The sequence below is a fragment of the Oncorhynchus gorbuscha genome, linkage group LG21 (assembly GCF_021184085.1).
Source record: "Oncorhynchus gorbuscha isolate QuinsamMale2020 ecotype Even-year linkage group LG21, OgorEven_v1.0, whole genome shotgun sequence".
Classification (NCBI taxonomy): domain Eukaryota; kingdom Metazoa; phylum Chordata; class Actinopteri; order Salmoniformes; family Salmonidae; genus Oncorhynchus; species Oncorhynchus gorbuscha.
Genome location: NC_060193.1, coordinates 8,376,395 through 8,403,201, shown reverse-complemented (window position 1 = coordinate 8,403,201; position 26,807 = coordinate 8,376,395). Strand labels below are relative to the sequence as shown.

The following is a 26,807-nucleotide window of genomic DNA, read 5'->3' as shown; positions in this document are numbered from 1 at the left end:
ATACAGAAAAGAATATACTTTAGTGTTCAATTCACACCGACATACTGTAGCTGTACATTAAACATTTGAAGTTGCATAATACAAAGCACGTGCTAAGGTACCATGCATCTGGCATGATGCCAAACCATATATCTAATTGTTAACCATATGGTAATTGCTCCTTTCATTACTCTAATAATGTATAACCATCTATGTAGAATAACAAAGCATATTACACTAGAAACAGTAACAAAACTACAGTATTGTATATTTTACAATTCGTTTGCATGACGCATGAGCAAAGTAATACAGCTAACGACATACACAAAAGGCATGCAATTTGTGAGTAAATGCAACCAACATTGATATGTAAGAAACTCTATCAATAACAAGATTATCATCATTAGCTAAATGCTTGAATCGAACTTACAAACAAATATTTTTCCAAGGCTGAAGCGTGACAAGAAATAACTATATTGAAAGACCTGCACCGTAGCGTTGTCTGTAGCTGCTTCTATGCGTGCAAAACCAATTCTGAACTTCCCGTTTGCGTTGTCTTTCTAAGTACCAGAAAGCGCCACTAGGGGGCAAATAACACCATTGAACAATGAAAATCCAATTTAACCATTGTAATAAAATAATCTGTTACCTTCTAACAGGATGGCAGCACAGTTGGGGTAGGCCGTCATTGTAAATAAGAATTTGTTTTTAACTGACTTGCCTAGTTAAATAAAGGTTACATTTGATATATATATGTTTTCTTTTTAAGATAGCTGTGATCAACAGATGCATATCTGTATTCCCAGTCATGTGAAATCCATAGATTAGGACCTAATTAATTATTTCAATTGACTGATTTCTTTATATGAACTGTATTTCAGTATAATCTTAGAAATTGTTGCATGTTGCGTTTTATATTTTTGTTCTGTGGAGTGCTAATGACAGCCTGCAGTACCCCGGTCGGCCTTCAACTGGAGTTACCCAATGAAAGGGGGCAGCATAGAGCTAGTCTGCAACGTAATTTCCTGGAGTAGTTCAAACTGCACAAGTCGTATTCGTCTGTATAGCAGAGTGGCGCAGCGGAAGCGTGCTGGGCCCATAACCCAGAGGTCGATGGATCGAAACCATCCTCTGCTAATTTTTTTAAGGAAGACAAAAAGTAGAGCAGAAAAATTGTTTGAATGATTAATAACTACAACAGATTTTGTTGAGACAGAGAGACAGAGAGAGAGAGACAGAGAGAGAGAGAGAGAGACAGAGAGAGAGAGACAGAGAGAGAGAGAGAGAGACAGACAGATATTCACTTTGTATGTTGTCTACCTCACTTGCTTTGGCAATGTTAACACATGTTTCCCATGCCAATAAAGCCCTTGAATTGAATTGAATAGAGAGAGAGAGAGAGAGAGAGAGAGAGAGAGAGAGAGAGAGAGAGAGAGAGAGACAGAGAGACAGAGAGACAGAGAGACAGAGAGACAGAGAGAGTATACAGGGGAAGAAGAATGTTAGGATGGCACCAGATGGACACCAGATGGACACCAGATGGACACCAGAGGGCGTAGTGGGAGCAGATGTGACAGATCAAATACTAAAGTAAACATATCAAGTCTCATTGACATATACAGTAGATTCCAATGATGTTCATGTACTGTATAAATGCATAACGTTTATAATAGATAGACTTAGTGACCTCAGTGTGTAAAATTCAATTATGTTCATACCAACTTTATCAATCCCTAAAAGTGGCGAGACAAATACATGGAATAAAGATGAAGAAGTAACATACAACATTATAAGGCAAGTTACATAGCCACAAACACTTCAATCAACGAATTCATAGTTTCCTAAGGATGTGTTGGTTCAAAAGCTACATTTCTAAACATCTGTGCTGCAGCAACAGTAAATCTTTATCGTAGGGTGATGTTGTGTCAAATTTACTTGTTTGCAATCAATAATATATGCTGCAAAAGGTGCAGTTATTCCCTGATTTGTGGAAACCAGGACACTGTTCACCAGCTGGACACTGTTCACCAGCTGGACACTCGGACACTGTTCACCAGCTGGACACTGTTCACCAGCTGGACACTGTTCACCAGCTGGACACTGTTCACCAGCTGGACACTGTTCACCAGCTGGACACTCGGACACTGTTCACCAGCTAGACACTCGGACACTGTTCACCAGCTGGACACTGTTCACCAGCTGGACACTCGGACACTGTTCACCAGCTGGACACTGTTCACCAGCTGGACACTGTTCACCAGCTAGACACTCGGACACTGTTCACCAGCTGGACACTCGGACACTGTTCACCAGCTGGACACTCGGACACTGTTCACCAGCTGGACACTGTTCACCAGCTGGACACTCGGACACTGTTCACCAGCTGGACACTCGGACACTGTTCACCAGCTGGACACTCGGACACTGTTCACCAGCTGGACACTCGGACACTGTTCACCAGCTGGACACTCGGACACTGTTCACCAGCTGGACACTCGGACACTGTTCACCAGCTGGACACTCGGACACTGTTCACCAGCTGGACACTCGGACACTGTTCACCAGCTGGACACTAGGACATATATGTTATTATTCATTAGTATAGTGAATAAAAATATAAACATAACCTAAAAAGTGAGACGCCCCTCCCCAGGGCGTCTCAGGAGCCTAATAATCTGAATATGTTGTTTTGGAGTGCAATGTTCGACTCCGTGTGCAAAAACTGGGTCTCTGTTGAAGGTTGCGGGCGGCTGATGTAGAGATTTTCGGGGCAGTTGAGAAAACGGTAGTGGAGTACCAGGAGGAGAATGATCGGCTACGGAGACTGCTGCGGAGGACACCAGAGATGCAACTATGTGGAATAGGTTCGTATGTAGATACTGATAACTAGCTATAGTTGTACACAATTAATACACTCAACACTGTTTAGGCTAACAGTGACTCTCCGAGGGTGTTGCAGGGGTTTACTGGGTCTGAAAAGTATTACGTAAATATATACTGTATATGTATACACTACCGTTCAGAAGTTTGGGGTCACTTAGAAGTTCTTGTTTTTGAAAGAAAAACACTTAAAGAAACAAAAAACAGAAATAGAGTGTAGACAGTGTTCATGCTGTAAATTACTATTGTAGCTGGAAACAGCAGATTTTTTTATGGAATATCTACATAGGCGTACAGAGGCCCGTTATCAGCAACCATCACTCCTGTGTTCCAATGTCACGTTGTGTCAGCTAATCCAAGTTTATCATTTTAAAAAGCTAATTGATCATTAGAAAACCATTTTGCAATTATGTTAGAACAGCTGAAAACTCTTGTGCTATTTAAATAAAGAAGCAATACAACTGGCCTTCTTTAGACTAGTTGAGTATCTGGAGCATCAGCATTTGTGGGTTCGATTACAGGCTCAAAATGGCAAGAAACAAAGAACTTTCTTCTGAAACCCGTCAGTCTATTCTTGTTCTGAGAAATGAAGGCTTTTCCATGCGAGAAATTGCCAAGGAACTGAAGATCTCGTACAACGCTGTGTACTACTCCCTTCACAGAACAGTGCAAACTGGCCCTAACCAGAATAGAAAGAGGAGTGGGACGCCCCGGTGCACAATTGAGCAAGAGGACAGGTACATTAGAGTGTCTAGTTTGAGAAACAGACACCTCACAAGTCCTCAAATGGCAGCTTCATTAAATAGTACCCTCAAAACACCGGTTTCAGCGACAACAGTGAAGAGACGAGTCCGGGACGCAGGCCAGATCAGAGACAGTAGGGATGACCAGGGATGTTCTCTGTTTAGTGAGTCCGCCAGATCAGAGACAGTAGGGATGACCAGGGATGTTCTCTGTTTAGTGAGTCCTCCAGATCAGAGGCAGTAGGGATGACCAGGGATGTTCTCTGTTTAGTGAGTCCTCCAGATCAGAGACAGTCGGGATGACCAGGGATGTTCCCTGTTTTGTGAATCCGCCAGATCAGAGACAGTAGGGATGACCAGGGATGTTCTCTGTTTAGTGAGTCCGCCAGATCAGAGACAGTAGGGATGACCAGGGATGTTCCTTGTTTAGTGAGTCCTCCAGATCAGAGACAGTCGGGATGACCAGGGATGTTCTCTGTTTAGTGAGTCCGCCAGATCAGAGACAGTATGGATGACCAGGGATGTTCTCCTGATAAGTGCGTGAATTTCCCTGTCCTGCTAAGTATTCAAAATGTAACGAGTACCTTTTTTGGTGTCAGTGAAAATGTATGGAGTAAAATTGACGTTGTCATAAATATAAATAGTAAAGTACAAAGTATTTGGGTAAATACAGACAAATATGTTGATTAAAGTACCTTGTCCTAGAGAGATTTGCACAGTTATCAAAACATCATGCCAGGGTGAGCCTACACAAAACATCATGCCAGGGTAAGCCTACACAAAACATCATGCCAGGGTGAGCCTACACAAAACATCATGCCAGGGTAAGCCTACACAAAACATCATTCCAGGGTAAGCCTACACAAAACATCATGCCAGGGTAAGCCTACACAAAACATCATGCCAGGGTGAGACTACACAAAACATCATGCCAGGGTAAGCCTACACAAAACATCATGCCAGGGTAAGCCTACACAAAATATCATGCCAGGGTAAGCCTACACAAAACATCATGCCAGGGTAAGCCTACACAAAACATCATGCCAGGGTAAGCCTACACAAAACATCATGCCAGGGTGAGACTACACAAAACATCATGCCAGGGTAAGCCTACACAAAACATCATGCCAGGGTAAGCCTACACAAAATATCATGCCAGGGTAAGCCTACACAAAACATCATGCCAGGGTAAGCCTACACAAAACATCATGCCAGGGTAAGCCTACACAAAACATCATGCCAGGGTAAGCCTACCCAAAACACAGCCCGTATTTGAAGTGTTTCTAAAATCACCCTATGGGGAAAATGAATGGTGGAAAAACGTTGGGAACCATTTCCTTGTTTGACCGCTAGATTTGATGGGTTTTATGACTCATACTGTGGTTCTCTGGGTGTAGACAGGCTGCTGCTGTGCTCTGCTCATCATCAGATGGGGAAGGAGAGGAGGTAGGTGGCCCACGTGGGTAACCGATTAATGCAAAATTACAATACAAAAACTGCGTATTAAATACATGTGACTGGTCATTTGTTTGAGTCAGACGCCCAAGATGAAAAAATGATATTTTTAAAATGTATTATTATAGGTTTTTATCCAACCACAGGAGCCCACTGTCAACGTAAAAAATATACCGGAGAGCATCATTTAGCCACAAAGGATCAATAGTTTATAAAAAAAGATTATGTTTTATCACAAGTGCATACAGGTATCAGTACCAGTCAAAAGCTTGGACATACCTACACATTCCAGGGTTTTTCTTTATTTTTTACTATTTTCTACATTGTAGAATAATAGTGAAGATGTCAAAACTAGGAAATAACACATATGGAATCAAATGGTGGTCACACCAGGTACTGAATGGTTTTCTGATCCACGCCCCTACCCTTTGGGCCTCCTGAGTGACACGGTGGTGTAAGGCACTGCATCTCAGTGCAAGTACCTGGTTCAAATCCAGGCTGTAACCCATAGGGCGGTCGCACAATTGGCCCAACGTCATCCGGGTTTGGTAGGGGTAGGCCGTCATTGTAAATAAGAATTTGTTCTTAACTGACTTTCCTAGTTAAATAAATGTTACATTTGATATATATATGTTTTCTTTTTAAGATAGCTGTGATCAACAGATGCATATCTGTATTCCCAGTCATGTGAAATCCATAGATTAGGACCTAATTAATTATTTCAATTGACTGATTTCTTTATATGAACTGTATTTTAGTATAATCTTAGAAATTGTTGCATGTTGCGTTTTATATTTTTGTTCTGTGTTGTGCTAATGACAGCCTGCAGTACCCCGGTCGGCCTTCAACTGGAGTTACCCAATGAAAGGGGGCAGCATAGAGCTAGTCTGCAACGTAATTTCCTGGAGTAGTTCAAAATGCACAAGTCGTATTCGTCTGTATAGCAGAGTGGCGCAGCGGAAGCGTGCTGGGCCCATAACCCAGAGGTCGATGGATCGAAACCATCCTCTGCTAATTTTTTTAAGGAAGACAAAAAGTAGAGCAGAAAAATTGTTTGAATGATTAATAACTACAACAGATTTTGTTGAGACAGAGAGACAGAGAGAGAGAGACAGAGAGAGAGAGAGAGAGACAGAGAGAGAGAGAGAGACAGACAGATATTCACTTTGTATGTTGTCTACCTCACTTGCTTTGGCAATGTTAACACATGTTTCCCATGCCAATAAAGCCCTTGAATTGAATTGAATAGAGAGAGAGAGAGAGAGAGAGAGAGAGAGAGAGAGAGAGAGAGAGAGAGAGAGAGAGAGAGAGTATACAGGGGAAGAAGAATGTTAGGACGGCACCAGATGGACACCAGATGGACACCAGAGGGCGTAGTGGGAGCAGATGTGACAGATCAAACACTAAAGTAAACATATCAAGTCTCATTGACATATACAGTAGATTCCAATGATGTTCATGTACTGTATAAATGCATAACGTTTATAATAGATAGACTTAGTGACCTCAGTGTGTAAAATTCAATTATGTTCATACCACCTTTATCAATCCCTAAAAGTGGCGAGACAAATACATGGAATAAAGATGAAGAAGTAACATACAACATTATAAGGCAAGTTACATAGCCACAAACACTTCAATCAACGAATTCATAGTTTCCTAAGGATGTGTTGGTTCAAAAGTTACATTTCTAAACATCTGTGCTGCAGCAACAGTAAATCTTTATCGCAGGGTGATTTTGAGTCAAATTTATTTGTTTGCAATCAATAATATATGCTGCAAAAGGTGCAGTTATTCCCTGATTTGTGGAAACCAGGACACTGTTCACCAGCTGGACACTGTTCACCAGCTGGACACTGTTCACCAGCTGGACACTCGGACACTGTTCACCAGCTGGACACTGTTCACCAGCTGGACACTCGGACACTGTTCGCCAGCTGGACACTGTTCACCAGCTGGACACTCGGACACTGTTCACCAGCTGGACACTCGGACACTGTTCACCAGCTAGACACTCGGACACTGTTCACCAGCTGGACACTGTTCACCAGCTGGACACTCGGACACTGTTCACCAGCTGGACACTGTTCACCAGCTGGACACTGTTCACCAGCTAGACACTCGGACACTGTTCACCAGCTGGACACTCGGACACTGTTCACCAGCTGGACACTCGGACACTGTTCACCAGCTGGACACTGTTCACCAGCTGGACACTCGGACACTGTTCACCAGCTGGACACTCGGACACTGTTCACAAGCTGGACACTCGGACATATATGTTATTATTCATTAGTATAGTGAACAAAAATATAAACATAACATAAAAAGTGAGACGCCCCTCCCCAGGGCGTCTCAGGAGCCTAATAATCTGAATATGTTGTTTTGGAGTGCAATGTTCGACTCCGTGTGCAAAAACTGGGTCTCTGTTGAAGGTTGCGGGCGGCTGCTGTGGAGATTTTCGGGGCAGTTGAGAAAACGGTAGTGGAGTACCAGCAGGAGAATGATCAGCTACGGAGACTGCTGGGGATCACACCAGAGATACAACTATGTAGAATAGGTTCGTATGTAGATACTGATAACTAGCTATAGTTGTACACAATTAATACACTCAACACTGTTTAGGCTAACAGTGACTCTCCGAGGGTGTCGCAGGGGTTTACTGGGTCTGAAAAGTATTACGTAAATATATACTGTATATGTATACACTACCGTTCAGAAGTTTGGGGTCACTTAGAAGTTCTTGTTTTTGAAAGAAAAACACTTAAAGAAACAAAAAACAGAAATAGAGTGTAGACAGTGTTCATGCTGTAAATTACTATTGTAGCTGGAAACAGCAGATTTTTTTATGGAATATCTACATAGGCGTACAGAGGCCCGTTATCAGCAACCATCACTCCTGTGTTCCAATGGCACGTTGTGTCAGCTAATCCAAGTTTATCATTTTAAAAAGCTAATTGATCATTAGAAAACCATTTTGCAATTATGTTAGAACAGCTGAAAACTCTTGTGCTATTTAAATAAAGAAGCAATACAACTGGCCTTCTTTAGACTAGTTGAGTATCTGGAGCATCAGCATTTGTGGGTTCGATTACAGGCTCAAAATGGCAAGAAACAAAGAACTTTCTTCTGAAACCCATCAGTCTATTCTTGTTCTGAGAAATGAAGGCTTTTCCATGCGAGAAATTGCCAAGGAACTGAAGATCTCGTACAACGCTGTGTACTACTCCCTTCACAGAACAGCGCAAACTGGCTATAACCAGAATAGAAAGAGGAATGGGACGCCCCGGTGCACAACTGAGCAAGAGGACAAGTACATTAGTGTCTAGTTTGAGAAACAGACACCTCACAAGTCCTCAACTGGCAGATTTATTAAATAGTACCCTCAAAACAACCGTCTCAACGACAATAGTGAAGAGGCGAGTCCTGGACGCTGGCCTTCTAGGCAGTCCGCCCGGTCAGAGACAGTAGGGATGACCAGGGATGTTATCTGTTTAGTGAGTCCGCCAGATCAGAGACAGTCGGGATGACCAGGGATGTTCTTTTGATAAGTGCGTGAATTTCCCTGTCCTGCTAAGTATTCAAAATGTAACGAGTACCTTTTTTGGTGTCAGTGAAAATGTATATAATAGTAATATAAATCGTAAAGTACAAAGTATTTTGGGTAAATACAGACAAATATGTTGATTAAAGTACCTTGTCCCAGAGAGATTTGCACAGTTATCAAAACATCATGCCAGGGTAAGCCTACACAAAACATCATGCCAGGGTAAGCCTACACAAAACATCATGCCAGGGTAAGCCTACACAAAACATCATGCCAGGGTGAGCCTACACAAAACATAATGCCAGGGTAAGCCTACACAAAACATCATGCCAGGGTGAGCCTACACAAAACATAATGCCAGGGTAAGCCTACACAAAACACAGCCCGTATTTGAAGTGTTTCTAAAATCACCCTATGGGGAAAATGAATGTTGGTAAAACGGTTGGAACCATTTCCTTGTTTGACCGCTAGATTTGATGGGTTTTATGACTCATACTGTGGTTCTCTGGGTGTAGACAGGCTGCTGCTGTGCTCTGCTCATCATCAGATGGGGGAGGAGAGGAGGTAGGTGGCCCATGTGGGTAACTGATTAATACAAAATTACAATACAAAAACTGCGTATTAAATACATGTGACTGGTCATTTGTTTGAGTCAGACGCCCAAGATGAAAAAATGATATTTTTTAAATGTATTATTATAGGTTTTTATCCAACCACAGGAGCCCACTGTCAATGTTCAAAATATACCGGAGAGCATAATTTACCCACAAAGGATCAATAGTTTATAAAAAAAGATTATGTTTTATCACAAGTGCATACAGGTATCAGTACCAGTCAAAAGCTTGGACATACCTACACATTCCAGGGTTTTTCTTTATTTTTTACTATTTTCTACATTGTAGAATAATAGTGAAGATGTCAAAACTAGGAAATAACACATATAGAATCAAATGGTGGTCACACCAGGTACTGAATGGTTTTCTGATCCACGCCCCTACCCTTGGGGCCTCCTGAGTGACACGGTGGTGTAAGGCACTGCATCTCAGTGCAAGTACCTGGTTCAAATCCAGGCTGTAACCCATAGGGCGGTCGCACAACTGGCCCAACGTCATCCGGGTTTAGTTGGGGTAGGCCGTCATTGTAAATAAGAATTTGTTCTTAACTGACTTTCCTAGTTAAATAAATGTTACATTTGATATATATATATGTTTTCTTTTTAAGATAGCTGTGATCAACAGATGCATATCTGTATTCCCAGTCATGTGAAATCCATAGATTAGGACCTAATTAATTATTTCAATTGACTGATTTCTTTATATGAACTGTATTTTAGTATAATCTTAGAAATTGTTGCATGTTGCGTTTTATATTTTTGTTCTGTGTTGTGCTAATGACAGCCTGCAGTACCCCGGTCGGCCTTCAACTGGAGTTACCCAATGAAAGGGGGCAGCATAGAGCTAGTCTGCAACGTAATTTCCTGGAGTAGTTCAAACTGCACAAGTCGTATTCGTCTGTATAGCAGAGTGGCGCAGCGGAAGCGTGCTGGGCCCATAACCCAGAGGTCGATGGATCGAAACCATCCTCTGCTAATTTTTTAAAGGAAGACAAAAAGTAGAGCAGAAAAATTGTTTGAATGATTAATAACTACAATAGATTTTGTTGAGAGAGAGAGAGACAGAGAGACAGAGAGAGACAGAGAGAGAGAGAGACAGACAGATATTCACTTTGTATGTTGTCTACCTCACTTGCTTTGGCAATGTTAACACATGTTTCCCATGCCAATAAAGCCCTTGAATTGAATTGAATAGAGAGAGAGAGAGAGAGAGAGAGAGAGAGAGAGAGAGAGAGAGAGAGAGAGAGAGAGAGAGTATACAGGGGAAGAAGAATGTTAGGACGGCACCAGATGGACACCAGATGGACACCAGAGGGCGTAGTGGGAGCAGATGTGACAGATCAAACACTAAAGTAAACATATCAAGTCTCATTGACATATACAGTAGATTCCAATTATGTTCATGTACTGTATAAATGCATAACGTTTATAATAGATAGACTTAGTGACCTCAGTGTGTAAAATTCAATTATGTTCATACCACCTTTATCAATCCCTAAAAGTGGCGAGACAAATACATGGAATAAAGATGAAGAAGTAACATACAACATTATAAGGCAAGTTACATAGCCACAAACACTTCAATCAACGAATTCATAGTTTCCTAAGGATGTGTTGGTTCAAAAGTTACATTTCTAAACATCTGTGCTGCAGCAACAGTAAATCTTTATCGCAGGGTGATTTTGAGTCAAATTTATTTGTTTGCAATCAATAATATATGCTGCAAAAGGTGCAGTTATTCCCTGATTTGTGGAAACCAGGACACTGTTCACCAGCTGGACACTGTTCACCAGCTGGACACTGTTCACCAGCTGGACACTCGGACACTGTTCACCAGCTGGACACTGTTCACCAGCTGGACACTCGGACACTGTTCGCCAGCTGGACACTGTTCACCAGCTGGACACTCGGACACTGTTCACCAGCTGGACACTCGGACACTGTTCACCAGCTGGACACTCGGACACTGTTCACCAGCTAGACACTCGGACACTGTTCACCAGCTGGACACTGTTCACCAGCTGGACACTCGGACACTGTTCACCAGCTGGACACTGTTCACCAGCTGGACACTGTTCACCAGCTAGACACTCGGACACTGTTCACCAGCTGGACACTCGGACACTGTTCACCAGCTGGACACTCGGACACTGTTCACCAGCTGGACACTGTTCACCAGCTGGACACTCGGACACTGTTCACCAGCTGGACACTCGGACACTGTTCACCAGCTAGACACTCGGACACTGTTCACCAGCTGGACACTGTTCACCAGCTGGACACTCGGACACTGTTCACCAGCTGGACACTGTTCACCAGCTGGACACTGTTCACCAGCTAGACACTCGGACACTGTTCACCAGCTGGACACTCGGACACTGTTCACCAGCTGGACACTCGGACACTGTTCACCAGCTGGACACTGTTCACCAGCTGGACACTCGGACACTGTTCACCAGCTGGACACTCGGACACTGTTCACCAGCTGGACACTCGGACACTGTTCACCAGCTGGACACTCGGACATATATGTTATTATTCATTAGTATAGTGAACAAAAATATAAACATAACATAAAAAGTGAGACGCCCCTCCCCAGGGCGTCTCAGGAGCCTAATAATCTGAATATGTTGTTTTGGAGTGCAATGTTCGACTCCGTGTGCAAAAACTGGGTCTCTTGTTGAAGGTTGCGGGCGGCTGCTGTAGAGATTTTCGGGGCAGTTGAGAAAACGGTAGTGGAGTACCAGGAGGAGAATGATCGGCTACGGAGACGGCTGCGGAGGACACCAGAGATACAACTATGTAGAAGAGGTTCGTATGTTGATACTGATAGCTAGCTTTTTGTTCTGCTCTGCTTTTTGTTCTATGTTGGTCTGTCTGTATGCTATGTCTTGCTTGTCGTATGTTGCTATGTCTTGCTTGTTCTATGGTGCTATTGTCTATATTGTAATTGTTTTTAATAACCTGCCCAGGGACTATGTTGAAAATTAACCGGCTGGCTAAAACCGGCACTTTTACTGAAACGTTGATTATGTGCACTGTCCCTGTAAAAATAAAATAAACTAAACTAAACTAGCTATAGTTGTACACAATTAATACACTCAACACTGTTTAGGCTAACAGTGACTCTCCGAGGGTGTTGCAGGGGTTTACTGGGTCTGAAAAGTATTACGTAAATATATACTGTATATGTATACACTACCGTCCAGAAGTTTGGGGTCACTTAGAAGTTCTTGTTTTTGAAAGAAAAACACTTAAAGAAACAAAAACTGAAATAGAGTGTAGAGTGTAGACAGTGTATCTCATATGTATATACTGTACTCGATACCATCTACTGTATGCTGCTCTGTACCATCACTCATTCATATATCCTTATGTACATGTTCCTTATCCCCTTACACTGTGTATAAGACAGTAGTTTTGGAATTGTTAGTTAGATTACTTGTTGGTTATCACTGCATTGTCGGAACTAGAAGCACAAGCATTTCGCTACACTCGCATTAACATCTGCTAACCATGTGTATGTGACAAATAAAATTTGATTTGATTTGATTTGTAAATTACTATTGTAGCTGGAAACAGCAGATTTTTTTATGGAATATCTACATAGGCGTACAGAGGCCCGTTATCAGCAACCATCACTCCTGTGTTCCAATGGCACGTTGTGTCAGCTAATCCAAGTTTATCATTTTAAAAAGCTAATTGATCATTAGAAAACCATTTTGCAATTATGTTAGAACAGCTGAAAACTCTTGTGCTATTTAAATAAAGAAGCAATACAACTGGCCTTCTTTAGACTAGTTGAGTATCTGGAGCATCAGCATTTGTGGGTTCGATTACAGGCTCAAAATGGCAAGAAACAAAGAACTTTCTTCTGAAACCCATCAGTCTATTCTTGTTCTGAGAAATGAAGGCTTTTCCATGCGAGAAATTGCCAAGGAACTGAAGATCTCGTACAACGCTGTGTACTACTCCCTTCACAGAACAGCGCAAACTGGCTATAACCAGAATAGAAAGAGGAATGGGACGCCCGGTGCACAACTGAGCAAGAGGACAAGTACATTAGTGTCTAGTTTGAGAAACAGACACCTCACAAGTCCTCAACTGGCAGATTTATTAAATAGTACCCTCAAAACAACCGTCTCAACGACAATAGTGAAGAGGCGAGTCCTGGACGCTGGCCTTCTAGGCAGTCCGCCAGGTCAGAGACAGTAGGGATGACCAGGGATGTTATCTGTTTAGTGAGTCCGCCAGATCAGAGACAGTCGGGATGACCAGGGATGTTCTTTTGATAAGTGCGTGAATTTCCCTGTCCTGCTAAGTATTCAAAATGTAACGAGTACCTTTTTTGGTGTCAGTGAAAATGTATATAATAGTAATATAAATAGTAAAGTACAAAGTATTTTGGGTAAATACAGACAAATATGTTGATTAAAGTACCTTGTCCCAGAGAGATTTGCACAGTTATCAAAACATCATGCCAGGGTAAGCCTACACAAAACATCATGCCAGGGTAAGCCTACACAAAACATCATGCCAGGGTGAGCCTACACAAAACATCATGCCAGGGTAAGCCTACACAAAACATCATGCCAGGGTGAGCCTACACAAAACATAATGCCAGGGTAAGCCTACACAAAACATCATGCCAGGGTGAGCCTACACAAAACATAATGCCAGGGTAAGCCTACACAAAACACAGCCCGTATTTGAAGTGTTTCTAAAATCACCCTATGGGGAAAATGAATGAATGTTGGTAAAACGGTTGGAACCATTTCCTTGTTTGACCGCTAGATTTGATGGGTTTTATGACTCATACTGTGGTTCTCTGGGTGTAGACAGGCTGCTGCTGTGCTCTGCTCATCATCAGATGGGGGAGGAGAGGAGGTAGGTGGCCCATGTGGGTAACTGATTAATACAAAATTACAATACAAAAACTGCGTATTAAATACATGTGACTGGTCATTTGTTTGAGTCAGATGAAAAAATGATATTTTTTAAATGTATTATTATAGGTTTTTATCCAACCACAGGAGCCCACTGTCAACGTTAAAAATATACCGGAGAGCATCATTTACCCACAAAGGATCAATAGTTTATAAAAAAGATTATGTTTTATCACAAGTGCATACAGGTATCAGTACCAGTCAAAAGCTTGGACATACCTACACATTCCAGGGTTTTTCTTTATTTTTTACTATTTTCTACATTGTAGAATAATAGTGAAGATGTCAAAACTAGGAAATAACACATATGGAATCAAATGGTGGTCACACCAGGTACTGAATGGTTTTCTGATCCACGCCCCTACCCTTTGGGCCTCCTGAGTGACACGGTGGTGTAAGGCACTGCATCTCAGTGCAAGTACCTGGTTCAAATCCAGGCTGTAACCCATAGGGCGGTCGCACAATTGGCCCAACGTCATCCGGGTTTGGTTGGGGTAGGCCGTCATTGTAAATAAGAATTTGTTCTTAACTGACTTTCCTAGTTAAATAAATGTTACATTTTATATATTTACTTTTTCTTTTTAAGATAGCTGTGATCAACAGATGCATATCTGTATTCCCAGTCATGTGAAATCCATAGATTAGGACCTAATTAATTATTTCAATTGACTGATTTCTTTATATGAACTGTATTTTAGTATAATCTTAGAAATTGTTGCATGTTGCGTTTTATATTTTTGTTCTGTGTTGTGCTAATGACAGCCTGCAGTACCCCGGTCGGCCTTCAACTGGAGTTACCCAATGAAAGGGGGCAGCATAGAGCTAGTCTGCAACGTAATTTCCTGGAGTAGTTCAAACTGCACAAGTCGTATTCCTCTGTATAGCAGAGTGGCGCAGCGGAAGCGTGCTGGGCCCATAACCCAGAGGTCGATGGATCGAAACCATCCTCTGCTAATTTTTTAAAGGAAGACAAAAAGTAGAGCAGAAAAATTGTTTGAATGATTAATAACTACAATAGATTTTGTTGAGAGAGAGAGAGACAGAGAGACAGAGAGAGACAGAGAGAGAGAGAGACAGACAGATATTCACTTTGTATGTTGTCTACCTCACTTGCTTTGGCAATGTTAACACATGTTTCCCATGCCAATAAAGCCCTTGAATTGAATTGAATAGAGAGAGAGAGAGAGAGAGAGAGAGAGAGAGAGAGAGAGAGAGAGAGAGAGAGAGAGAGAGAGAGAGAGAGAGTATACAGGGGAAGAAGAATGTTAGGACGGCACCAGATGGACACCAGATGGACACCAGAGGGCGTAGTGGGAGCAGATGTGACAGATCAAACACTAAAGTAAACATATCAAGTCTCATTGACATATACAGTAGATTCCAATTATGTTCATGTACTGTATAAATGCATAACGTTTATAATAGATAGACTTAGTGACCTCAGTGTGTAAAATTCAATTATGTTCATACCACCTTTATCAATCCCTAAAAGTGGCGAGACAAATACATGGAATAAAGATGAAGAAGTAACATACAACATTATAAGGCAAGTTACATAGCCACAAACACTTCAATCAACGAATTCATAGTTTCCTAAGGATGTGTTGGTTCAAAAGTTACATTTCTAAACATCTGTGCTGCAGCAACAGTAAATCTTTATCGCAGGGTGATTTTGAGTCAAATTTATTTGTTTGCAATCAATAATATATGCTGCAAAAGGTGCAGTTATTCCCTGATTTGTGGAAACCAGGACACTGTTCACCAGCTGGACACTGTTCACCAGCTGGACACTGTTCACCAGCTGGACACTCGGACACTGTTCACCAGCTGGACACTGTTCACCAGCTGGACACTCGGACACTGTTCGCCAGCTGGACACTGTTCACCAGCTGGACACTCGGACACTGTTCACCAGCTGGACACTCGGACACTGTTCACCAGCTAGACACTCGGACACTGTTCACCAGCTGGACACTGTTCACCAGCTGGACACTCGGACACTGTTCACCAGCTGGACACTGTTCACCAGCTGGACACTGTTCACCAGCTAGACACTCGGACACTGTTCACCAGCTGGACACTCGGACACTGTTCACCAGCTGGACACTCGGACACTGTTCACCAGCTGGACACTGTTCACCAGCTGGACACTCGGACACTGTTCACCAGCTGGACACTCGGACACTGTTCACCAGCTAGACACTCGGACACTGTTCACCAGCTGGACACTGTTCACCAGCTGGACACTCGGACACTGTTCACCAGCTGGACACTGTTCACCAGCTGGACACTGTTCACCAGCTAGACACTCGGACACTGTTCACCAGCTGGACACTCGGACACTGTTCACCAGCTGGACACTCGGACACTGTTCACCAGCTGGACACTGTTCACCAGCTGGACACTCGGACACTGTTCACCAGCTGGACACTCGGACACTGTTCACCAGCTGGACACTCGGACATATATGTTATTATTCATTAGTATAGTGAACAAAAATATAAACATAACATAAAAAGTGAGACGCCCCTCCCAGGGCGTCTCAGGAGCCTAATAATCTGAATATGTTGTTTTGGAGTGCAATGTTCGACTCCGTGTGCAAAAACTGGGTCTCTTGTTGAAGGTTGCGGGCGGCTGATGTAGAGATTTTCGGGGCAGTTGAGAAAACGGTAGTGGAGTACCAGGAGGAGAATGATCGGCTACGGAGACTGCTGGGGATCACACCAGAGATACAACTATGTAGAATAGGTTCGTATGTAGATACTGATAGCTAGCTATAGTTGTACACAATTAATACACTCAACACTGTTTAGGCTAACAGTGACTCTCCGAGGGTGTTGCAGGGGTTTACTGGGTCTGAAAAGTATTACGTAAATATATACTGTATATGTATACACTACCGTTCAGAAGTTTGGGGTCACTTAGAAGTTCTTGTTTTTGAAAGAAAAACACTTAAAGAAGCAAAAACTGAAATAGAGTGTAGAGTGTAGACAGTGTATCTCATATGTATATACTGTACTCGATACCATCTACTGTATGCTGCTCTGTACCATCACTCATTCATATATCCTTATGTACATGTTCCTTATCCCCTTACACTGTGTATAAGACAGTAGTTTTGGAATTGTTAGTTAGATTACTTGTTGGTTATCACTGCATTGTCGGAACTAGAAGCACAAGCATTTCGCTACACTCGCATTAACATCTGCTAACCATGTGTATGTGACAAATACAATTTGATTTGATTTGATTTGTAAATTACTATTGTAGCTGGAAACAGCAGATTTTTTTATGGAATATCTACATAGGCGTACAGAGGCCCATTATCAGCAACCATCACTCCTGTGTTCCAATGGCACGTTGTGTCAGCTAATCCAAGTTTATCATTTTAAAAAGCTAATTGATCATTAGAAAACCATTTTGCAATTATGTTAGAACAGCTGAAAACTCTTGTGCTATTTAAATAAAGAAGCAATACAACTGGCCTTCTTTAGACTAGTTGAGTATCTGGAGCATCAGCATTTGTGGGTTCGATTACAGGCTCAAAATGGCAAGAAACAAAGAACTTTCTTCTGAAACCCATCAGTCTATTCTTGTTCTGAGAAATGAAGGCTTTTCCATGCAAGAAATTGCCAAGGAACTGAAGATCTCGTACAACGCTGTGTACTACTCCCTTCACAGAACAGCGCAAACTGGCTATAACCAGAATAGAAAGAGGAATGGGACGCCCGGTGCACAACTGAGCAAGAGGACAAGTACATTAGTGTCTAGTTTGAGAAACAGACACCTCACAAGTCCTCAACTGGCAGATTTATTAAATAGTACCCTCAAAACAACCGTCTCAACGACAATAGTGAAGAGGCGAGTCCTGGACGCTGGCCTTCTAGGCAGTCCGCCAGGTCAGAGACAGTAGGGATGACCAGGGATGTTATCTGTTTAGTGAGTCCGCCAGATCAGAGACAGTCGGGATGACCAGGGATGTTCTTTTGATAAGTGCGTGAATTTCCCTGTCCTGCTAAGTATTCAAAATGTAACGAGTACCTTTTTTGGTGTCAGTGAAAATGTATATAATAGTAATATAAATAGTAAAGTACAAAGTATTTTGGGTAAATACAGACAAATATGTTGATTAAAGTACCTTGTCCCAGAGAGATTTGCACAGTTATCAAAACATCATGCCAGGGTAAGCCTACACAAAACATCATGCCAGGGTAAGCCTACACAAAACATCATGCCAGGGTGAGCCTACACAAAACATCATGCCAGGGTAAGCCTACACAAAACATCATGCCAGGGTGAGCCTACACAAAACATAATGCCAGGGTAAGCCTACACAAAACATCATGCCAGGGTGAGCCTACACAAAACATAATGCCAGGGTAAGCCTACACAAAACACAGCCCGTATTTGAAGTGTTTCTAAAATCACCCTATGGGGAAAATGAATGTTGGTAAAACGGTTGGAACCATTTCCTTGTTTGACCGCTAGATTTGATGGGTTTTATGACTCATACTGTGGTTCTCTGGGTGTAGACAGGCTGCTGCTGTGCTCTGCTCATCATCAGATGGGGGAGGAGAGGAGGTAGGTGGCCCATGTGGGTAACTGATTAATACAAAATTACAATACAAAAACTGCGTATTAAATACATGTGACTGGTCATTTGTTTGAGTCAGATGAAAAAATGATATTTTTAAATGTATTATTATAGGTTTTTATCCAACCACAGGAGCCCACTGTCAACGTTAAAAATATACCGGAGAGCATCATTTACCCACAAAGGATCAATAGTTTATAAAAAAGATTATGTTTTATCACAAGTGCATACAGGTATCAGTACCAGTCAAAAGCTTGGACATACCTACACATTCCAGGGTTTTTCTTTATTTTTTACTATTTTCTACATTGTAGAATAATAGTGAAGATGTCAAAACTAGGAAATAACACATATGGAATCAAATGGTGGTCACACCAGGTACTGAATGGTTTTCTGATCCACGCCCCTACCCTTTGGGCCTCCTGAGTGACACGGTGGTGTAAGGCACTGCATCTCAGTGCAAGTACCTGGTTCAAATCCAGGCTGTAACCCATAGGGCGGTCGCACAATTGGCCCAACGTCATCCGGGTTTGGTTGGGGTAGGCCGTCATTGTAAATAAGAATTTGTTCTTAACTGACTTTCCTAGTTAAATAAATGTTACATTTTATATATTTTCTTTTTCTTTTTAAGATAGCTGTGATCAACAGATGCATATCTGTATTCCCAGTCATGTGAAATCCATAGATTAGGACCTAATTAATTATTTCAATTGACTGATTTCTTTATATGAACTGTATTTTAGTATAATCTTAGAAATTGTTGCATGTTGCGTTTTATATTTTTGTTCTGTGTTGTGCTAATGACAGCCTGCAGTACCCCGGTCGGCCTTCAACTGGAGTTACCCAATGAAAGGGGGCAGCATAGAGCTAGTCTGCAACGTAATTTCCTGGAGTAGTTCAAACTGCACAAGTCGTATTCCTCTGTATAGCAGAGTGGCGCAGCGGAAGCGTGCTGGGCCCATAACCCAGAGGTCGATGGATCGAAACCATCCTCTGCTAATTTTTTTAAGGAAGACAAAAAGTAGAGCAGAAAAATTGTTTGAATGATTAATAACTACAATAGATTTTGTTGAGAGAGAGAGAGACAGAGAGACAGAGAGAGACAGAGAGAGAGAGAGACAGACAGATATTCACTTTGTATGTTGTCTACCTCACTTGCTTTGGCAATGTTAACACATGTTTCCCATGCCAATAAAGCCCTTGAATTGAATTGAATAGAGAGAGAGAGAGAGAGAGAGAGAGAGAGAGAGAGAGAGAGAGAGAGAGAGAGAGAGAGAGAGAGAGAGAGAGAGAGAGAGAGAGAGAGAGAGAGAGAGTATACAGGGGAAGAAGAATGTTAGGACGGCACCAGATGGACACCAGATGGACACCAGAGGGCGTAGTGGGAGCAGATGTGACCGATCAAACACTAAAGTAAACATATCAAGTCTCATTGACATATACAGTAGATTCCAATTATGTTCATGTACTGTATAAATGCATAACGTTTATAATAGATAGACTTAGTGACCTCAGTGTGTAAAATTCAATTATGTTCATACCACCTTTATCAATCCCTAAAAGTGGCGAGACAAATACATGGAATAAAGATGAAGAAGTAACATACAACATTATAAGGCAAGTTACATAGCCACAAACACTTCAATCAACGAATTCATAGTTTCCTAAGGATGTGTTGGTTCAAAAGTTACATTTCTAAACATCTGTGCTGCAGCAACAGTAAATCTTTATCGCAGGGTGATTTTGAGTCAAATTTATTTGTTTGCAATCAATAATATATGCTGCAAAAGGTGCAGTTATTCCCTGATTTGTGGAAACCAGGACACTGTTCACCAGCTGGACACTGTTCACCAGCTGGACACTGTTCACCAGCTGGACACTCGGACACTGTTCACCAGCTGGACACTGTTCACCAGCTGGACACTCGGACACTGTTCGCCAGCTGGACACTGTTCACCAGCTGGACACTCGGACACTGTTCACCAGCTGGACACTCGGACACTGTTCACCAGCTAGACACTCGGACACTGTTCACCAGCTGGACACTGTTCACCAGCTGGACACTCGGACACTGTTCACCAGCTGGACACTGTTCACCAGCTGGACACTGTTCACCAGCTAGACACTCGGACACTGTTCACCAGCTGGACACTCGGACACTGTTCACCAGCTGGACACTCGGACACTGTTCACCAGCTGGACACTGTTCACCAGCTGGACACTCGGACACTGTTCACCAGCTGGACACTCGGACACTGTTCACCAGCTAGACACTCGGACACTGTTCACCAGCTGGACACTGTTCACCAGCTGGACACTCGGACACTGTTCACCAGCTGGACACTGTTCACCAGCTGGACACTGTTCACCAGCTAGACACTCGGACACTGTTCACCAGCTGGACACTCGGACACTGTTCACCAGCTGGACACTCGGACACTGTTCACCAGCTGGACACTGTTCACCAGCTGGACACTCGGACACTGTTCACCAGCTGGACACTCGGACACTGTTCACCAGCTGGACACTCGGACATATATGTTATTATTCATTAGTATAGTGAACAAAAATATAAACATAACATAAAAAGTGAGACGCCCCTCCCCAGGGCGTCTCAGGAGCCTAATAATCTGAATATGTTGTTTTGGAGTGCAATGTTCGACTCCGTGTGCAAAAACTGGGTCTCTTGTTGAAGGTTGCGGGCGGCTGATGTAGAGATTTTCGGGGCAGTTGAGAAAACGGTAGTGGAGTACCAGGAGGAGAATGATCGGCTACGGAGACTGCTGGGGATCACACCAGAGATACAACTATGTAGAATAGGTTCGTATGTAGATACTGATAGCTAGCTATAGTTGTACACAATTAATACACTCAACACTGTTTAGGCTAACAGTGACTCTCCGAGGGTGTTGCAGGGGTTTACTGGGTCTGAAAAGTATTACGTAAATATATACTGTATATGTATACACTACCGTTCAGAAGTTTGGGGTCACTTAGAAGTTCTTGTTTTTGAAAGAAAAACACTTAAAGAAGCAAAAACTGAAATAGAGTGTAGAGTGTAGACAGTGTATCTCATATGTATATACTGTACTCGATACCATCTACTGTATGCTGCTCTGTACCATCACTCATTCATATATCCTTATGTACATGTTCCTTATCCCCTTACACTGTGTATAAGACAGTAGTTTTGGAATTGTTAGTTAGATTACTTGTTGGTTATCACTGCATTGTCGGAACTAGAAGCACAAGCATTTCGCTACACTCGCATTAACATCTGCTAACCATGTGTATGTGACAAATACAATTTGATTTGATTTGATTTGTAAATTACTATTGTAGCTGGAAACAGCAGATTTTTTTATGGAATATCTACATAGGCGTACAGAGGCCCATTATCAGCAACCATCACTCCTGTGTTCCAATGGCACGTTGTGTCAGCTAATCCAAGTTTATCATTTTAAAAAGCTAATTGATCATTAGAAAACCATTTTGCAATTATGTTAGAACAGCTGAAAACTCTTGTGCTATTTAAATAAAGAAGCAATACAACTGGCCTTCTTTAGACTAGTTGAGTATCTGGAGCATCAGCATTTGTGGGTTCGATTACAGGCTCAAAATGGCAAGAAACAAAGAACTTTCTTCTGAAACCCATCAGTCTATTCTTGTTCTGAGAAATGAAGGCTTTTCCATGCGAGAAATTGCCAAGGAACTGAAGATCTCGTACAACGCTGTGTACTACTCCCTTCACAGAACAGCGCAAACTGGCTATAACCAGAATAGAAAGAGGAATGGGACGCCCCGGTGCACAACTGAGCAAGAGGACAAGTACATTAGTGTCTAGTTTGAGAAACAGACACCTCACAAGTCCTCAACTGGCAGATTTATTAAATAGTACCCTCAAAACAACCGTCTCAACGACAATAGTGAAGAGGCGAGTCCTGGACGCTGGCCTTCTAGGCAGTCCGCCAGGTCAGAGACAGTAGGGATGACCAGGGATGTTATCTGTTTAGTGAGTCCGCCAGATCAGAGACAGTCGGGATGACCAGGGATGTTCTTTTGATAAGTGCGTGAATTTCCCTGTCCTGCTAAGTATTCAAAATGTAACGAGTACCTTTTTTGGTGTCAGTGAAAATGTATATAATAGTAATATAAATAGTAAAGTACAAAGTATTTTGGGTAAATACAGACAAATATGTTGATTAAAGTACCTTGTCCCAGAGAGATTTGCACAGTTATCAAAACATCATGCCAGGGTAAGCCTACACAAAACATCATGCCAGGGTAAGCCTACACAAAACATCATGCCAGGGTGAGCCTACACAAAACATCATGCCAGGGTAAGCCTACACAAAACATCATGCCAGGGTGAGCCTACACAAAACATAATGCCAGGGTAAGCCTACACAAAACATCATGCCAGGGTGAGCCTACACAAAACATAATGCCAGGGTAAGCCTACACAAAACACAGCCCGTATTTGAAGTGTTTCTAAAATCACCCTATGGGGAAAATGAATGTTGGTAAAACGGTTGGAACCATTTCCTTGTTTGACCGCTAGATTTGATGGGTTTTATGACTCATACTGTGGTTCTCTGGGTGTAGACAGGCTGCTGCTGTGCTCTGCTCATCATCAGATGGGGGAGGAGAGGAGGTAGGTGGCCCATGTGGGTAACTGATTAATACAAAATTACAATACAAAAACTGCGTATTAAATACATGTGACTGGTCATTTGTTTGAGTCAGATGAAAAAATGATATTTTTTAAATGTATTATTATAGGTTTTTATCCAACCACAGGAGCCCACTGTCAACGTTAAAAATATACCGGAGAGCATCATTTACCCACAAAGGATCAATAGTTTATAAAAAAAGATTATGTTTTATCACAAGTGCATACAGGTATCAGTACCAGTCAAAAGCTTGGACATACCTACACATTCCAGGGTTTTTCTTTATTTTTTACTATTTTCTACATTGTAGAATAATAGTGAAGATGTCAAAACTAGGAAATAACACATATGGAATCAAATGGTGGTCACACCAGGTACTGAATGGTTTTCTGATCCACGCCCCTACCCTTTGGGCCTCCTGAGTGACACGGTGGTGTAAGGCACTGCATCTCAGTGCAAGTACCTGGTTCAAATCCAGGCTGTAACCCATAGGGCGGTCGCACAATTGGCCCAACGTCATCCGGGTTTGGTTGGGGTAGGCCGTCATTGTAAATAAGAATTTGTTCTTAACTGACTTTCCTAGTTAAATAAATGTTACATTTTATATATTTTCTTTTTCTTTTTAAGATAGCTGTGATCAACAGATGCATATCTGTATTCCCAGTCATGTGAAATCCATAGATTAGGACCTAATTAATTATTTCAATTGACTGATTTCTTTATATGAACTGTATTTTAGTATAATCTTAGAAATTGTTGCATGTTGCGTTTTATATTTTGTTCTGTGTTGTGCTAATGACAGCCTGCAGTACCCCGGTCGGCCTTCAACTGGAGTTACCCAATGAAAGGGGGCAGCATAGAGCTAGTCTGCAACGTAATTTCCTGGAGTAGTTCAAACTGCACAAGTCGTATTCCTCTGTATAGCAGAGTGGCGCAGCGGAAGCGTGCTGGGCCCATAACCCAGAGGTCGATGGATCGAAACCATCCTCTGCTAATTTTTTAAAGGAAGACAAAAAGTAGAGCAGAAAAATTGTTTGAATGATTAATAACTACAATAGATTTTGTTGAGAGAGAGAGAGACAGAGAGACAGAGAGAGACAGAGAGAGAGAGAGACAGACAGATATTCACTTTGTATGTTGTCTACCTCACTTGCTTTGGCAATGTTAACACATGTTTCCCATGCCAATAAAGCCCTTGAATTGAATTGAATAGAGAGAGAGAGAGAGAGAGAGAGAGAGAGAGAGAGAGAGAGAGAGAGAGAGAGAGAGAGAGAGAGAGAGAGAGAGAGAGTATACAGGGGAAGAAGAATGTTAGGACGGCACCAGATGGACACCAGATGGACACCAGAGGGCGTAGTGGGAGCAGATGTGACAGATCAAACACTAAAGTAAACATATCAAGTCTCATTGACATATACAGTAGATTCCAATTATGTTCATGTACTGTATAAATGCATAACGTTTATAATAGATAGACTTAGTGACCTCAGTGTGTAAAATTCAATTATGTTCATACCACCTTTATCAATCCCTAAAAGTGGCGAGACAAATACATGGAATAAAGATGAAGAAGTAACATACAACATTATAAGGCAAGTTACATAGCCACAAACACTTCAATCAACGAATTCATAGTTTCCTAAGGATGTGTTGGTTCAAAAGTTACATTTCTAAACATCTGTGCTGCAGCAACAGTAAATCTTTATCGCAGGGTGATTTTGAGTCAAATTTATTTGTTTGCAATCAATAATATATGCTGCAAAAGGTGCAGTTATTCCCTGATTTGTGGAAACCAGGACACTGTTCACCAGCTGGACACTGTTCACCAGCTGGACACTGTTCACCAGCTGGACACTCGGACACTGTTCACCAGCTGGACACTGTTCACCAGCTGGACACTCGGACACTGTTCGCCAGCTGGACACTGTTCACCAGCTGGACACTCGGACACTGTTCACCAGCTGGACACTCGGACACTGTTCACCAGCTAGACACTCGGACACTGTTCACCAGCTGGACACTGTTCACCAGCTGGACACTCGGACACTGTTCACCAGCTGGACACTGTTCACCAGCTGGACACTGTTCACCAGCTAGACACTCGGACACTGTTCACCAGCTGGACACTCGGACACTGTTCACCAGCTGGACACTCGGACACTGTTCACCAGCTGGACACTGTTCACCAGCTGGACACTCGGACACTGTTCACCAGCTGGACACTCGGACACTGTTCACCAGCTAGACACTCGGACACTGTTCACCAGCTGGACACTGTTCACCAGCTGGACACTCGGACACTGTTCACCAGCTGGACACTGTTCACCAGCTGGACACTGTTCACCAGCTAGACACTCGGACACTGTTCACCAGCTGGACACTCGGACACTGTTCACCAGCTGGACACTCGGACACTGTTCACCAGCTGGACACTGTTCACCAGCTGGACACTCGGACACTGTTCACCAGCTGGACACTCGGACACTGTTCACCAGCTGGACACTCGGACATATATGTTATTATTCATTAGTATAGTGAACAAAAATATAAACATAACATAAAAAGTGAGACGCCCCTCCCCAGGGCGTCTCAGGAGCCTAATAATCTGAATATGTTGTTTTGGAGTGCAATGTTCGACTCCGTGTGCAAAAACTGGGTCTCTTGTTGAAGGTTGCGGGCGGCTGATGTAGAGATTTTCGGGGCAGTTGAGAAAACGGTAGTGGAGTACCAGGAGGAGAATGATCGGCTACGGAGACTGCTGGGGATCACACCAGAGATACAACTATGTAGAATAGGTTCGTATGTAGATACTGATAGCTAGCTATAGTTGTACACAATACACTCAACACTGTTTAGGCTAACAGTGACTCTCCGAGGGTGTTGCAGGGGTTTACTGGGTCTGAAAAGTATTACGTAAATATATACTGTATATGTATACATTACCGTTCAGAAGTTTGGGGTCACTTAGAAGTTCTTGTTTTTGAAAGAAAAACACTTAAAGAAACAAAAACTGAAATAGAGTGTAGAGTGTAGACAGTGTATCTCATATGTATATACTGTACTCGATACCATCTACTGTATGCTGCTCTGTACCATCACTCATTCATATATCCTTATGTACATGTTCCTTATCCCCTTACACTGTGTATAAGACAGTAGTTTTGGAATTGTTAGTTAGATTACTTGTTGGTTATCACTGCATTGTCGGAACTAGAAGCACAAGCATTTCGCTACACTCGCATTAACATCTGCTAACCATGTGTATGTGACAAATACAATTTGATTTGATTTGATTTGTAAATTACTATTGTAGCTGGAAACAGCAGATTTTTTTATGGAATATCTACATAGGCGTACAGAGGCCCATTATCAGCAAC

General features: G+C 42.3%; 1 protein-coding gene across 1 annotated transcript in view; it reads left to right on the top strand.

Moving 5' to 3' along the window:
• Positions 1 to 1,486: 1,486 nt before the first annotated feature.
• LOC124008866 (zinc finger protein 250-like) overlaps positions 1,487 to 26,807 on the top strand; it is a 69,687-nt gene continuing 44,366 nt past the window's right edge. The window contains exons 1-2 of the mRNA XM_046320450.1: positions 1,487 to 1,569; positions 2,719 to 2,843. Of these exons, the coding sequence (XP_046176406.1) occupies positions 1,487 to 1,569; positions 2,719 to 2,843 (208 nt within the window). The remainder of the gene's footprint in view (positions 1,570 to 2,718; positions 2,844 to 26,807) is intronic.